We start from the raw sequence: 15,556 nt of genomic DNA on the forward strand, positions 1-15,556 counted from the left end.
ACATTAATTTTTGCTCCAAAAGACACATTAGAGCTTACTGTCCAGCTAGGTCTTATTTTCAGGGAAACACGATCTATATCTTGATGGACTTTGACAAAATTTTTCAATTCACTTTTAATGTTTACAACTGACTGTTTCATCAAAAAAAAAAAAAGCAAAGCTGTATTCACTATGTTCTACTAAAAAAAAAAAAATTCCAGTTAGTGTGTTTATATTAGAAATATTTCTGTTAAAATGTTAACATAAAATAACTCACAGCTTAAGATCCAGTTATTATTCAGAAATTAAGCTTCATGTGAACTACCTCATTCCTGATAACTTTGCAAAAATGAGTAGTTACTACTTACATTTTCTGAGGGATGCAGATATTAAAAACATGGCATTAAAAAAAGTTTTGAAAATGAAGAAAGATCACCTATCACCCACATTTTGGATAACTGCCACCCTGCTTGCTTCAATACAAGATGAGGATGGGGTCACCGGAGCCAGAGAGGCATGGGAGCAGTATCCAGGGTTACAGAAGCTCACAGGGATGACCAGCCAGACAGAGGCAGGAATCTGTCAAGGGCTGCTCTCTAACTGAAACAGCAGGCAGAGATGGAGGTTGCAAGATTAGACTTTGACAAGCCACAAAGAGAGTGGGGGACGGGAGAGAAGACATGCACATAAGGCCAACTGTTCACACCTAGTTAGGTGGAAGGCCACAGAGAATTGTGCATGAACATCCTCAATGAAAAAAGTAAAATCAGGCTAGTGTATTTGGAGAGAAAATAATTTAAAGGGCAATACACTGCGTATAAACACACTACATCTTCCCACTCAGATGCTGGGTTGTCATATTACCTTTTGCCTCTTCTTCCTCTTCCTCACAGAACTCTGCTAGTGAAAATGCTTCTTTCAGTTGCTCCAATTCAAGTTTTAGAGTCTCTAATTCTTCTCCACTTAGAGAATTAAGGATGGATTTCACCTATATCAATATAATATAAAATAATTTTTAGAAGTTGTGGGAGTATAAAAGAAAACAAAAAACATTCTCACATGGAGAAAGGCTATATAGATCCAATTAAAAACAAAATTACGAGCTCACCAGCCAACACAAGCTACTCTTAAGAACCTTAACACAACAGGTTGCTCATTACAGAAAGGTAGAATTTTTACATCTAAAAATAATACGAGCCAGAAATGTCTGGAAATTATTAGCGCTTAACAACAGCTTAGAAATTAAGGGGGAAATGAAGTAGTCTTGAATCTATTAAAAGCTAACAGGTAACTGTATCTAAATTGGCAGGTTAAGCCAAAGAAACTACTAATAAAAAAATACCAAGGTGAAGAAAAAATAACAAATGTGCTATTAGGCTCTCTTTGTTACTTGCTCCTTTTGTGTTTAAATTTAGAGAAGTAACACCTGTCTCATTCTATTTCTACCAATTAGTTCAAACATTAGTTTCTCTGTTTGTTTGTTTTGGCATAGTATTTTCAGAGTCTCACACCTTCATCTGAAATGCATTTCACCTTTCAACTGTACAAAAAGAAAAGAAAGTAGGCAGCATTCCTTTGCTTACAGACTGTTCCAGTTGAAATTTTTTTTTTTTGGAATCACCTTTATTTCACTTTCTCGGGAAAGCATCTCCAGAGCTTCTAGATGTGAAAGGCCTTGAAATTCATCAAAGAGTAGTCCATAATGATTTTTCTTGTCCCTTTCCATGGTGACCTCATTGGAGGTCCACTGCTCTTCTTTCTCCTTCGCCTCTCGTAAAACCTGAAAAAGAGATGGAGGCATTACACTGCAGCAAGTAATGAGAGCTCAAGGGTGAATTTTGAAAGTTGAGGGAAGCAAAGCTGAGATGGATAACAGTACAGAGCTTTGCCGTTTAATTCTTGGCATTGCAATTCAAATGTGATAGGCTCAGGAGCCTCAGGAAAAAAACGATCAGACATATTTTGATCCTAGACAGGGTAAATAACACACAAGGAACTGAAAGTTGTTTAAACATCAATCTAATAAACAACTCTGAAGGGGCTTGGCATCTTGTCCTGTACTTACAGGAGGCTCCTGCAGAAATGAAAACAGAGAGAAAAAAGAACTGGCATTTTTATAAATATTAGAGCTCTCACTGCTCCTCCCCTACCCCATACCCCTCAAAAAACCCCTTGGTTAAAAAAATCATTTGGGCCGGCCCGGTGGCTCAGGTGGTTGGAGCGCTGTGCTCCTATCACCGAGGTCGTCAGTTCGATTCCCACATGGGCCAGTGAGCTGCGCCCTCTACAGCTAAGATTGTGAACAAAGCTCTCCCTGGAGCTGGGCTTCCGAAAAGAGCAGGAGGTTGGCGTGAGCTGCTGTGTGCTGCCATGGGCTACCGTGTGCTGCTGTGGACTACCATGTGCCGCCATGAGCAGCCAGCAACCAGTGTGAGTGGCCGGCAACCATCGTGAGCTGCCGTATGCTGCTATGGGCTGCTGTGTGCTGCCGTGTGCTGCCATGAGCAGCCGGTGGCCAGGGTGAGTGGCCGGCAGCCAGCGTGAGTGGCTGGCAGCTGGCGAGAGCTGCCCTGACCTGCTGTGAGCGGCCGACCCACAACTGGTGACCAACTGCCTCAGACGGGGGAGCGCAAGGCTCATAATACCAGAATGGGCCAGGGAGCTGTGTCCTACACAACTAGACTGAGAAACAATGGCTTGAACCGGAGTGGGAAGGGGAGGCAGAAGAAAGCAGGGGGAAATCATTTAAAAATGTTCAAAAGGAAATAATAACAAGGTCCAAAGTTACAACAGGCAAAAATAAAGATCAAACCAGAAATAGGAAGTAAACAGGAAAAGATAAACAGTACCTGTGACAGCGTAGAATTCCGGTTCATCAGACCCTTGGTTCTTTTAAATCCAGGATCCCCTTCTGCTATTACATCCATTGTCTTTTTCCCAATGAATTCTAAGGCATCCAAACCCCCACTGATAACGCTCTTTCCCTAGGAAACACATGCAACCTCATTACAGTAATATTGAAAAAAGACACCTGCATGTTTTGATTATACAAAATAGTGGCTTATAATACCAAGCACTGGCAAGAATGTGCAGCAACTGAAACAATTACACACTGCTTGTGAGCATGTAAACTGGTATAACCACTTTGGAAAACTGTCAGTATCTACGACAGCTGAATGAACCTAGGAATATCTTACAATCCAGCAACTCCACACATGGTCACATACTCAACAGGAATTTGTACTGAGGTTTCATCAGAAGATGTACAAGAATGCTCATAGCAGCACTATTTGTAAAAGCTCAAAACTGCAAACTACCCCAGCACTTACAAACTGTGGAATGCATTTACCTATTTTAAATTGACACAGTCATGCAATGGAATACAGAAAAAAATAAAAAGGAATACACCACACAAATTTCACCATGGATAAATCATAAAAACATAATGTTGAGTGAAAGAAGCTAGACACAAGAGAGTACATTCTGTATGAGTGCATTTATATAAAGTTCAACAGCAGGTGAAGTTAATCTATGATGGTAGAAGTCAGGATGGTGACTATCTTGGTAGGCAAGAAGCGGAGGCACAGATGACTGGGAGATGGCACGGGGAGACATCTGATGTACCATCAGGTTGTTTCTTAGTCTGAATGTGTTCACAATGTGAAAATTCAAACTGAGCACTTAGGATTTTACTTTTCTGTGTATATGTTATACTACAATAAAAAAGTTAAAAGTACTAGCTATCTATCCTCATATAGGAAATGTATTAAGCTTTGTATAACACTTTTTAAAATGTTTCTAATCATCCAGTTTTACAAGCATCTATCATTTATATCATATTTCCCCTTTGCCTAAAAAATGAAATTATGAGAAAAATATTTTTATAAAGCAAAAGTTTTCTAGAGTCACCAAACTAAGAACTCCTAGTCCATAAAATATTATGTACACTGCCTCTGTTACTCTTCACCTCCTGTTCCCTCCTTCACTTCTTTAAAGAAAGTTTTCAAGTAGCTCTCACTCTACTCCTAAGATTAAAGTGATTGATCTTCAGTGATCTGGACTGCCATAAGAGTCATCAGTCTCCATGGCTTTTCAAAGAAAAGAGAGAAAGAGACAAAAAACCATAATAATCATGGAAGGGAACAGGCCACCTTAGACATTTTACTCACTGTGCTATGAACAGCAGTAGAGATGGTTGAGAATACACCAAACGGTCCAGTCATCGGGGAGGAGTTTTCATTCTCTTTGGCATTTGTCTCTCCTACAGGAGGGAGGGGAAGTGTAAACATGAAGAGATGGTCCATAAATAACTTTGCATTATTAACATCTATGTGAATTTTTAAAAAATGAGACCATGCTTCCCACACACAAAGCCTTAGCTCTTTTTATTTTAAACTGTTGAACAAACTACTGATATATATTAAAACAGACTATACATATACTATATGATTCCATTTCCATGATCTTCTGGACAAAGTATACGGTCAAGAACTGAGAGTAGGTAAAGGGGAGTAACTACAAAGGGGCATGAAGAGACTTTTGGAGGGATAATGAAAATATTTTTGTATCTTGATTGTCTATATAGTAGATACTGGAAATAGTCTCTATTTGTATAATCACAATGGACTGTGATTACACAATGTAAATAGGACTGTGTATTTGTCAAAACATGTAAAACTATATTTACCTGAAAAGTGTAAACTTTACTGTATGTAAATTATACCTCAATAAACCTGACTTTAAAATCCAGCCTATTTTCAATTTTATCCTTAAAAAATTACGCTTATTCGTAGGAATCAGACATGCATTACAAAGATGAGTATGTTTCATCGAAAAAAGTCTGTTCTATTTTATTAACTTTGAAATCTCTTATGGGAGATCAACAAAGAAATCTCTCATAGGAGATCAACAAATAATTAATTATTATTGGAAGGACTTCTACTTCCAGCTATGATGAATTAAATGGTATTGGACTTACCCTTCCACCATAGCATCTAGAAAAACTGGACAAAATATAAGAAACAACTGCCTTCAGGCATTGGACAACAGATAGCACAGGACTATGATCCAGGAGAGAAGAGAAACAAATAAAGGGAACCCTATGATTGGCTTGGCTTTCCAGCCACAGCACAAGCAGAGCATGGCAGTTTACTGAGTGGAAGAGACAAGAGACCGGAGTCCAGGAAGGATGAAGCACCTGGAAGTTGCAGGTAAGAGTACTAGAGAGGAGGGAGCTACAGAGGTAACGAGTTCCAGGTATCTACATGGAAGTGCCCTTGAGTCTTTGGCTTATTACTAAACTGCTCATGCACTGGGAGATGATACTGGACAAAGAACTACCATGGAGCTGTAAACTAAACAATGCCCAAAGCTCATGCTAGGCTGAAAGACATTTGACTTCAGACCAGTCAAGTAGAGAAACCTAGTTAAACACCTGGGAATTAGGTGGAAACTTTAGAAGGGTCAGAGGCCTTAGTAGTAGGGCTAAACTAGCACTTGAGAGTAAAGGCTCTTCTAGATTCACCCTAATGACGCTTAAAAATAAGCCTTAAAAGGATCAATCTAAGCTACCAATATCTTAATTGTCTGCCGAACAAAACTCACGATCTTTAATAGACAACAATATCCACTCAACAGTGTAATGTTCTTAATGTCCAGCATCCAAGTAAAGAAATGAAAAATGTGACCTATAACCAAGAAAAAAATTGGTCAATAGAAACAGATTCAAGTAACAAAGATGATTGATAGAATTAGCAGACAGGACACTAAAATACGTGCATAGGTAGGTGAGAAATGTAAGATATGAAAAAGAAACAAATGGAATTTCTAGAGTTGAAAAATACAATATCTGATATTAAAAAGTCATTGAATGGACTTAACAGGATAAGGCACAGCAGAAGAAAAGACCAGTGAACTTGAAGATACAACAATAAAAACTATCTAAACTGAAGCACAGAGAAAATAGGCTTAAAAATGCACCAAACCTCAGTGACTATGGGACACCACCAAGCTGTTTAAGACACGTGTAACTGGAATACCAGGGGGGAAAGGGGGGAAGACAGAAAAACTATATGAAGAAACAATAGCTGAACATTTTCATATTTGATTAAACCCATGAAGTCCAATGAATCTCCAGTATAAAAAACACAAGGAAGACTACATCAGAATCAAAACTTCTGAAGAGCAGTAACAACAAGAAATTGTAAAAGCAGACAGTTCCCAACAGAAAGAATCCAACCCAGAACACAAAGGGATAAAATTCTTAAAGTAATAAAAGGGGGAGAAATTTGTCATTCTGGAATTCTATATCCAAAAAAATATCTTCAAAAATGAAAATAAAAACATTTCCAAACAAACAAAATCTGAGAGAATTCACTGTCACCAAATCTGAACTAACAAAAAATATTAAAGGAAATTCTTAAAGCTGAAGGAAAATTGTATCAGCGGAAAACTTAGATCTACACAAAAGAATGGTGAGCATCAGAAATGGTACTTCTGTGGATAAACATAAAACACATCTCCCCTACACACATTTTAACACTCATGGAGTAGAAATGGGAGACAGGTCTTCCTTTTTCTCTCTTCAAAGAATGTTGTTTAGACAGTAATTTGGCAAGTTGTATCTGTGAGTACCCCCTAACTCAGCAATTCCATGTTTAGGATTTTCTATTAAAGAAATAATTTCACAAAGACATAGGCATAAGAATGTTAAGTATAACATTGTTCATGATGCTTAAAAAAAGTGATTAACTAAACATATATTTAAAATATTTAAATATATTTACAATATACCTACATGAATGGAATTCCCTACAGCCATTAAAAATGATGATGTAGGCATATTACTGACATAGAATGTGATAGGTTTTAAACAAAGGTAGGTTACAAAAAAATAGAAAGTACAATTCGTTTTCTAAATATGTATGGTCAGAGTCACAGAAAAATATGGAATAATATATACCAAAATATTATTTCTGGATGGAATAGGAAGATTTCTCACTTACTTATTTATAGCTTTCTATTTTTTGACTAAGTTTTCCTATAATGAGCATTATTATTTTCCAAACAAAAAAAAAATAAATAAAGTGGTTTTTGCTTTGAAAACAAAAATCTCAATGACATGTAACCCACAGGCGTATCTCTCCCTTTATCACTACAGAAATCTCTCTTCCTTAAACACCCTCACGCCCTCTCACTTTGTTTTAGTTCATCCTATTAACCTTAACCTCAAAATCCCTGCACCACAGCTTTTCCTTTTGTCAAAACCATACCCATTCTCAAGATCTAACTCAAAAAAATATTTTCCTTCATGAAAACATAAATTAATTGCTCAAAGTTACCACAGTCCTTTGCTTGAACCTCCACCATAACATTTGACTTCACCTGATTTGTGCTCTGGTTAGTTCTTTCAATAATGGGTTTATCCATTAGATTCAAAAGAGAGGGTAGGTTCTATGTCTAACTCATTCCAAATTCTCGCAACACCAAGCACAGTGCTTTGCCCAACAGGCACTCTTCCCCTCACCTTATTTTTCTTCATTTCACTTTAGCATTGAGGTATAGATCTTGTTTGTTCACTGATATCTCCCCAGCACTTAGAACAGTGCCTGCCACTGAATAGCCACTCAATAAATTTTTGTTGAATGAATTAATCTGTGGAGGGAGTTTAGAAAAATAATCTTCCTATTATATCTGATGTCTGAAGCCAGAGAAAATGCTTAACAACACTAATAAGGAAATGAGCATTTGATGCAAATGCAAGCATAAAACATGCTTTATTCCTCCACCCCCGATGTAAGCATTTGGCATTTTCCCCCAGGTTTACAAATAGCAAAGGACTGGGGGGCTTAAAAGCATAAAGACACTTGAAGGGTACAGCCTCAACCAATACTTCTGTGTAGTACCCGCCTGAATCTTGGTTCACACCATTTATTTCTTCTTATTCCCTCAATTACTGGTCTTTCCTGTCACTATCAAGCACGTTCAAACACAGTCTTTGGATCAAACACCCCACCCCTGCCCCATCCCTAAGAGATGACTGAAAATGATTTCCATTGCTGGTAGCCTCTTGCTGACTTCAAAGTTCTGAAAAGACACATCCCAGCTACAACATCCTTGGCAGAAGAATTAACCCCCCTCCTCAGGAACTTTAGAAGATGGAAGGAGTTTATTATCATAAGGCTTTCCAATCCAATTTTGGAAAGTTCTCTTTATTAACTTTTAACCCTTTCAAAACTCTGTATTAAACTAAAATCTAAGTGCATGTAACTTGCAATGTTCTCTCCTCATGAACCACAAATAAACCTACGCCTTCTTCTCCATGGTGGTTTGCAGAGACCTGAAAAGAACCAACATATTCTCCCAATCTCCTTTTCCCAGATTTCCAGATTTAATACCCATGATGCCTTCAACTTTCCTTTGTAAAACATTAATTCTTGGTATTTCACTATCTAGCTGACTCTTTTCAGGATTCACTCCAGTTTTTCAATGCCCTTCTTAAAATATGGCTTGTGTGGTAGACATCTTTTAGGTCTTGGGGGAGACACTGCTGTTTACCTATTCAAAGCCACTTCTAATCCCTTTTTCCTTGCCTGCTAAACCCACTTCCTGATAAAGAGGTTTATCATAATGCCCCAAATTCACTCTCCCAGCATCTCTTGCTGCTATAGCATGAAAAAAACCTCGCTCTAACAATGAAATTTGAGAGATCTGCGGGGGGCTGCTGGGAAAACTTTTCCTCACTTTAAAGGGTGAGAGATACCTGGGGAGAAATGACACTTCCCATCCACTTAATTCCTGACTTTGAGCACAGCTGCATCACTTGTAAAACACTATACTTGGAGCTGCAGAATTATTTGGCCACCATCAAGAGACGACTAAGAAGACTGCAGTGAAGCCAACACAGAACTCTGACATCAATGAGCCACTAAACTAACTCTGGAACCGTCTCCTTCTGGAGTTCCTCTAAGTGAGAAGAATAAACTCACTTTTAGTCACATGCTCTGTTACTTGCAGCCAAAGTAGTCTGATGCAGCTATCACTAAGAAGAATGTTCCCAACTCATTCATATGGTCCTTTACAGTCATGTTACATAATGTCATCTTGTCTCCTGGCCATAGCTGACCCAAGTTTAGGCTGATATAATTCTCTCTCTGGGGAATTTAAAAGTGGAAATAACCGACACCAAATAGTCTCTGATGGGTTCTTATACTAGAACTCGATATAAAGCTGGAGCAGTGGGCAAGAAGCAGAGACTCCAAGTCAGCCTGATTCAAGAGAAAAATGATGCAGATGAGCAGAGAGAAGCAAGAGTGGGAGACAATAAAGCCCCTGAAAGATGGAGAAAGCAAACTCAGGCCCTGAAAAGCTTTCTATTTTGTGGTCCAGGCTCTCTTGATCCCTTATTATAGCTCTGTCCTTTATGGCTTAAGTGAGAGTAGGTTTCTACTAGATCAAGGCAGGTCTCCAGAATTAAACTTCACTTTCATAAAAATCCAAATACAAAAAAAATACACTCCCAAAACTAACACATTAAAATAGTTTTTCTTACCATGACAGATTCAAATTCATCTAACTCTTACTGGACTCTTACGCAATCATGCCAAGCAAAATGATAGGCAATTTTTACATGCTACGTTCATGGTCTTATTTATTTAATGTTTATAATAGTCATTTGAGATATAAAATATCATCCCATTTCATAAATGAGAAAAATGGAGAGATACATGAGTGTTTAAAGGACACAGACCTCTGTCAGCCAAAGATTCTAAACTTCCTTTCTCACCAGTCCCATCATGCCCTGAGTATCACACATTCAATAAATATCTACTGAAAAATGAACTCACCCTTTCCATTTGGTCCATAATTCTAGGTCTTAATGTTTCCATATACTAACCTGTTGCATGTTGGACTTCCGTTGAAATTTCAGTAGGACTAGGGATTCCAAGGGAAGTCTCTGCCTTCTCAATGACATTTGAAATACCTTGTCCTAATGAGAAAAATAACATTTTTATATTTGAATATTATTTGCTATTAGTCACCAAAATTGGAGGGAAAAAACAAAAATCAAACCCACAGATTTTTTATTTCATTACAGCCACAGGACATGTTATTTGGACCATACATAATCTTTGGGAATGCATCCTTACCAAAAGAAAAAAAAAAGATTCATTATCACTAAAGAATAGTTTTATATTACCAATTCCTAAATATCAACCTTCTAAGGAGGAAATGCTGTGAACTCTAGTGGCAGGATAAATCATCCTCTCATTACTAATGCATCCTCAAACGATAAAGTCTTTGAGTAAATATGGAAGTTGAATTATTAACAAAATCACTTTTAACACATATCTGTAGCAAAATACACATAAAAATTAATAAAATACCTGACGACCTTACCTACTGTGGCGACTGTAGCTGAAGCTGAAGAGAGTAAGGACTTGCCCCAGCTGCCCCAATAGCCCCATCCGGTCTGGGGTTCATCTTTGGAAACAGTCTCCTATTTTTCCCAGTAGCCAGAAAACCAAAAAGCAAAGGAAAAATTAAAAAATTAGAGAAAAATAAGAGTATATGGACAAGGTATCTAATTATTAGCCAAAAATATGGGTGAACAAATACATATGATTTAGCTAATTGCTTGACTGATATACGTATGTAAACTACATGTAAGCACCATATAGCAAAGGCAACTACTCATAAAAGCATTTACAGAACTGAGAAAATTAAGTTTTGTGGTTATGAAAGAAAGAAATAAGTACAATCCTAAACTGGTATTGATTCCAAATTCTTTTCAACGCTAACTTTTTAATCTCAATTTTTAACAGATACTCTACTTTGTCTGCAGCCTGTGATGCCTGAACAGGGGGAACTTCTGAAGTCTCAAGGTCACTGGAAGGTTTGGTCTCTGGTCTTTTCCGAGTAGAAACTACAGGTTCTGGTTTATTCTCCGGCTTGGCACTTTGGTCAACACACTCAGAATTCTTGGCTGGCTCAGAGTTCCCATTTTCAAGGGTGGGGGTTGCTTCCGTTATCACTGGAGTCTCAATATCATCTTTATCCGACATGATTAGATCATCACCTGGTAAAATAAAAGCCCAAGAAAAAAATTTATTGTATAGGCTCTTTGGTATGTTATTTGTTTCAACTTTTCATTTTGAGATTAGCATAGCTTCACACGCAGGTGTAAGAAATAAAAGAAATAACACAGAGAAATCTGATATATCCTTCACTTCAGTTTCCCCAATGGTAACAATCTGTATAACTATAGTAATAATATCACAACCAGGATATTGATATTAGGTTGGTGCAAAAGTAATTGCAGTTTTCACAATTACTTTTAACCTTTTAAATCACATTTACTTTTGCACCAACCTAATACAATCCACCGACCCCATTCTGATTTCATCCGTTTTCCATGCGCTCAGTTGTTATGCATGTAGTTAGTTCTATGAAAATTTATCCTATGTGTAGGTTTCTGTGACCATTACCACAGTCAGGATACAGAACACTTCAATCACAAGGATCCCCTGAGTTATCCTTTTTGGAGTTGCATCCTATCCTCCTCCCAACCCATGGCAACCACTGATCTGTTCTCCATCTCTATAATTTTGTCATTTTAAGATGTTAGGGGCCAGCCCAGTAGCTCAGGTGGTTGGAGCGCTGTGCTCCTAACGCCAAGGTTGCCAGTTCGATTCCTACATGGGCCAGTGAGCTGTGCCCTCTACAGCTAGGATTGTGAAAAACAGCTCTCCCTGGAGCTGGGCTGCCATGGGATACCGTGTGCTGCCAGGAGTGGCCGGTGGCCAGCAGCCGGCAAGGGCTACCATGAGCTGCTGTGAGTGGCCAACCAAGGACTGGCTGGCAACCAACTGCCTCGGCTGGGGGGAACGCAAGGCTCATAATACCAGCATGGGCCAGGAAGCTGTGTCCTACACAACTAGACAACTAGACTGAGAAACAACAGCTTGAACCTAAAGACAGGGGTGGGGGGGTGAGAAAGTTACTTAGTATATAAGACCATTGAAAGCAAAATAAATATTAAAAAAAAGATGTTAGATAACTGCAATCAGAGTATGTAACCTTTGAGATCGACTCTTTTCACTCAGCATAAGTCCCTCACGATCCATCCAAGTTGTATGTATCAATAGCTTCTCTTTTTTCATTGCTGAGTATTATAGTATTCCTTGGTATGGATGTATCTGTTTGTTTAACTATTTAGCTGTTGAAGAATCCCGAGCTGTTTCCAGTTTGGGCTATTACAAATAAAACAGCTATGAACACTCATGTGCAAGTTTTAATGGGAACATAAACTTTCCTTTATCTGGAATAAATGACCAAGTGTACAATCACTGGTACTTATTTGTTGTACTTTATAAGAAATTGCCATGCTCTTTTCCAAAGTAGCTATACCATTTTACATTCCAACCAGCAATGAGTGATTAAGTTTCTCTGTATTCTTAGCAGCATTTGGTGGTGTTATTTTTTATTTGAGCCATTCAGATAGGTGTGTGATATCTCATTGTGGCTTTAAGTTTCATTTCTCTAATGGCTAATGATACTGAACATCTTTTCATGTGCTCATTTGCCATCTGTATATCCACTTCAGTGAAATACCTATTTGTATCTCTTGCTCATTTTCTAATTGAATTTTTTTACTGTTGAGTTTTGACAGCTCCTTTTACATTCTAGATTCGAGTCCTTTGTCAGATATGTGGTTTGCAAATATTTTATCCCAGTTTGTAGTTTATCTTTTTATGCTCTTCATTGGGTCTTTCACAGAGCAAACGTTTTTAATTTCAATGAGGTCCATCTTATCAATTTTTCCTTTTATTGGCTGTCATTTTAAAAAATCTTATTAGTCATTAATCATTTCTACCTCAATTTTTCAGAGATTATGAAATTTAAGCCATCAGGCAGAATTTATATCAGACTAGCTTTTGAAAAGCAATGTTAACCAATTCGATTTCTTCCAGATGTACCACAATTAAAGCTAAGATACTATTGGTGTTTTTACAGAGCAGATACTGGTTTCCAGGATAACCAATCACCAGGGGAGAAATAAATGTACCTTATACATACACACAGATACACACAATGAGACCTTAGGTATGTATAAGCATGTATTTTGTACTGATCTATACTAAGTGCAGAATTACACCCAATCCATGACATCAAGACATTTCTAAACTACTAAAGAAAATTTATATTAACAACTAAGGCAGCTTGGAAGGAGCACTATAATTGAGGTATACACAAAATGCTGAAAGAACAGAGAAGAAGTCTGCCAGAAACGGAATAATATTCATGGACAAAGTATCTGAAATAAGCATAAAATAGTGGCCACAAACTGGGGTTTTGAGTGCCAAATCCAGCCTACAGATGTTTTATTTGATCTGCACAGTGTTTAAACATTTTAAAATATTAATTGCTAACATTAAAAAACCTAAAATTCAGATTTAATCTACAAATATAGATTTTCAAATTCCCTTGTAAAATTGAAAGATCTTGCAACACTGGGCCCACATTTGACTTGATAATAACTAGCTCATGCCAAATAGTTGCTGGGCTATTTTAGACAGGCTAGTGTTCTCTAGTTTCCCACCATCTCCACCAAAATCAACTTGACTGCTTATGTTACCTGATTAGCCCCTATAAGCATCTGAGCTTGTAACCCCTGTCTTAAAGGGCACTTAGGATTTTGACAGATGAAGATGCCAATTAGAGAATTCAAGGGTGTGGAAACAACACACGGGGAAGCTCAAAGGCCTGAGGTGTGACGGTATGGAATATGGATACTAGCAGTAGTACATAAGGCAGGGAGAAGAATGGCGTGAAGGTATAGGCTAGAAAGGTAGATTTATACAATACCATGGATATAGGTCATATGGTTATATGACATACGTACATCATACATTCCCAAAACTCAGAAAAAAACAATCTAGAGATAACTACTCATAGACATACAAACCAACTCTGAAATATCCATTAATTCATTCACTTGCAAACATTTTTTGAGTACCTACTGGATACCACGCTCTGGAGATTGAGAACTAATTTAAGATACAATTTCTGCCCCACGTACTCCAAGAACCTATCTAATAGGAAAGACTACACAGTTCTTATACAAAGTTTAATCTACATTTGTGTAGTTGAATTTGTATTTTTTTTACTATCTTTTTACTCTCCTATGCTCTCTCCAAGTTACAACTCATAGTAATGTGTATGCATTTTATATATAGCATACCTACTACATAAATAACATATAATTTTATAAAAGACTGGAAGGGCATACTCTAAAATACTAAACACTGGTTATCTCTATTCTTTCATTTGCGTAACAAAGATTTAATGAGCAACTAGAACGCGCTAGACATGTGAGCTAGGTGGGAAGAGAATTTTTTGTGGTGGTGGCTATTTATATTATCATTACCATCATTATCATTACTGTCATTGTTCAAATGTCTGTACCATCCCTGTTCTCAACAGATTCTTAATCTAGCAGGAAAAGCAAAAAAAAAAAAAGGAATAAATACCAAATACGTGGACAAGTACACGATTTACACTATTTAATATTTTGTAAATTTTCCAGGTATCCTGTATAAGTGTGTGTTATTTTTATAACTGGAGGAGAAAGACTCCAAGAACTGGACCATTACACAGAAAACTAAATGGCTAAGTAATATTTTTAAAAAATAAAATTGTATACACTAAACAAATATATATAGATATATAGATATATAGATATATAGATATGCACGCGCACACACACACACACACACACACACACTCTTTCCCTTATTTTCTTTGGGAACTTCCAGCCACAATTACCAAAATGGAAGGCGGTGTAGTTTAGCTACTAAGAGCAGGGCCTCTGGAGTTAAAATGACTTTCTTCCAACTCTGTCTGTACTGCAGTGATTGTGGGAAGTTAGTTCACTGCCATCTGCGTCTCCGTTTCCTCATCTGTAAAATGGGGCTAGCGATACCTACTTGACGAGGTTCCTATGAAGATGAAACGACACGATGCACGTGAGGGGCTTAGAAAAGAGAATGGCACAGAACTGCTCTTGGGTAACAGCTGCTGATCGTACTCGTGGCGGTGGTTGTTTATGTCATTACTATTGTTATTAATACGGCTATCTCGTATTAATAAGGTTATTAATACGGCTAATATGTTATCTAGACGGACAAACACGCGCTCTCACTTCTCCCCACATACAAGAACAGGTCCCAAACAGGAGATCAAGTGTAAACATGCGCCCCTAAGTTGTCAACAACGAGAATGCCTCACACAAACGTAGCGCTTCCATAACCAAAGCACTTTTACAGCCTCAGCCCCCAGCCGTGAGGTGTCAGCCGCCCCACCGCAGACCGCTTCCTCCCCCATCCACTCCCCAGCGGCCCGGGCCGTCGGGGTCTGGCCCCGGGACCCCGCACCCAGCCAGCCGCCTCCCTGGAAGCCCCGCAGCCAGCAGGCTGCCACCCTCACCGCCGCCACAGCCGCCGCCGAGCTGCTCCTACAATCCCGGAAGTGCTCCTTCACCGTAGAGGTGGTGGCGTCTGCCCGAGAGAACTTCCGG

The 15,556-nt window shown here is 38.2% G+C and overlaps 1 protein-coding gene across 3 annotated transcripts in view; it reads right to left on the reverse strand.

Moving 5' to 3' along the window:
- The window catches only part of FAM114A2 (family with sequence similarity 114 member A2), a 31,542-nt gene extending 15,988 nt beyond the window's left edge, over positions 1-15,554 (reverse strand). The window contains exons 1-8 of one of the 3 annotated variants that reach the window (XM_019750395.2): positions 15,466-15,554; positions 10,812-11,056; positions 10,378-10,477; positions 9,875-9,967; positions 4,149-4,240; positions 2,829-2,963; positions 1,601-1,759; positions 844-967 (exon numbers count right to left, since the gene is read on the reverse strand). In XM_019750395.2, coding sequence (XP_019605954.2) covers positions 844-967; positions 1,601-1,759; positions 2,829-2,963; positions 4,149-4,240; positions 9,875-9,967; positions 10,378-10,477; positions 10,812-11,042 — 934 coding nt within the window. In that variant the 5' untranslated portion in view covers positions 11,043-11,056; positions 15,466-15,554. Of the gene's footprint in view, positions 1-843; positions 968-1,600; positions 1,760-2,828; positions 2,964-4,148; positions 4,241-9,874; positions 9,968-10,377; positions 10,478-10,811; positions 11,057-14,805; positions 14,827-14,966 lie in introns of those variants that run through there. The other 2 variants (XM_019750393.2, XM_019750396.2) reach the window with 2 other exon arrangements.
- Between the last annotated feature and the right edge of the window lie 2 nt (positions 15,555-15,556).

Source organism: Rhinolophus sinicus, linkage group LG10, assembly GCF_036562045.2.
Source record: "Rhinolophus sinicus isolate RSC01 linkage group LG10, ASM3656204v1, whole genome shotgun sequence".
In the NCBI taxonomy this organism is placed as follows: Eukaryota; Metazoa; Chordata; class Mammalia; order Chiroptera; family Rhinolophidae; genus Rhinolophus; species Rhinolophus sinicus.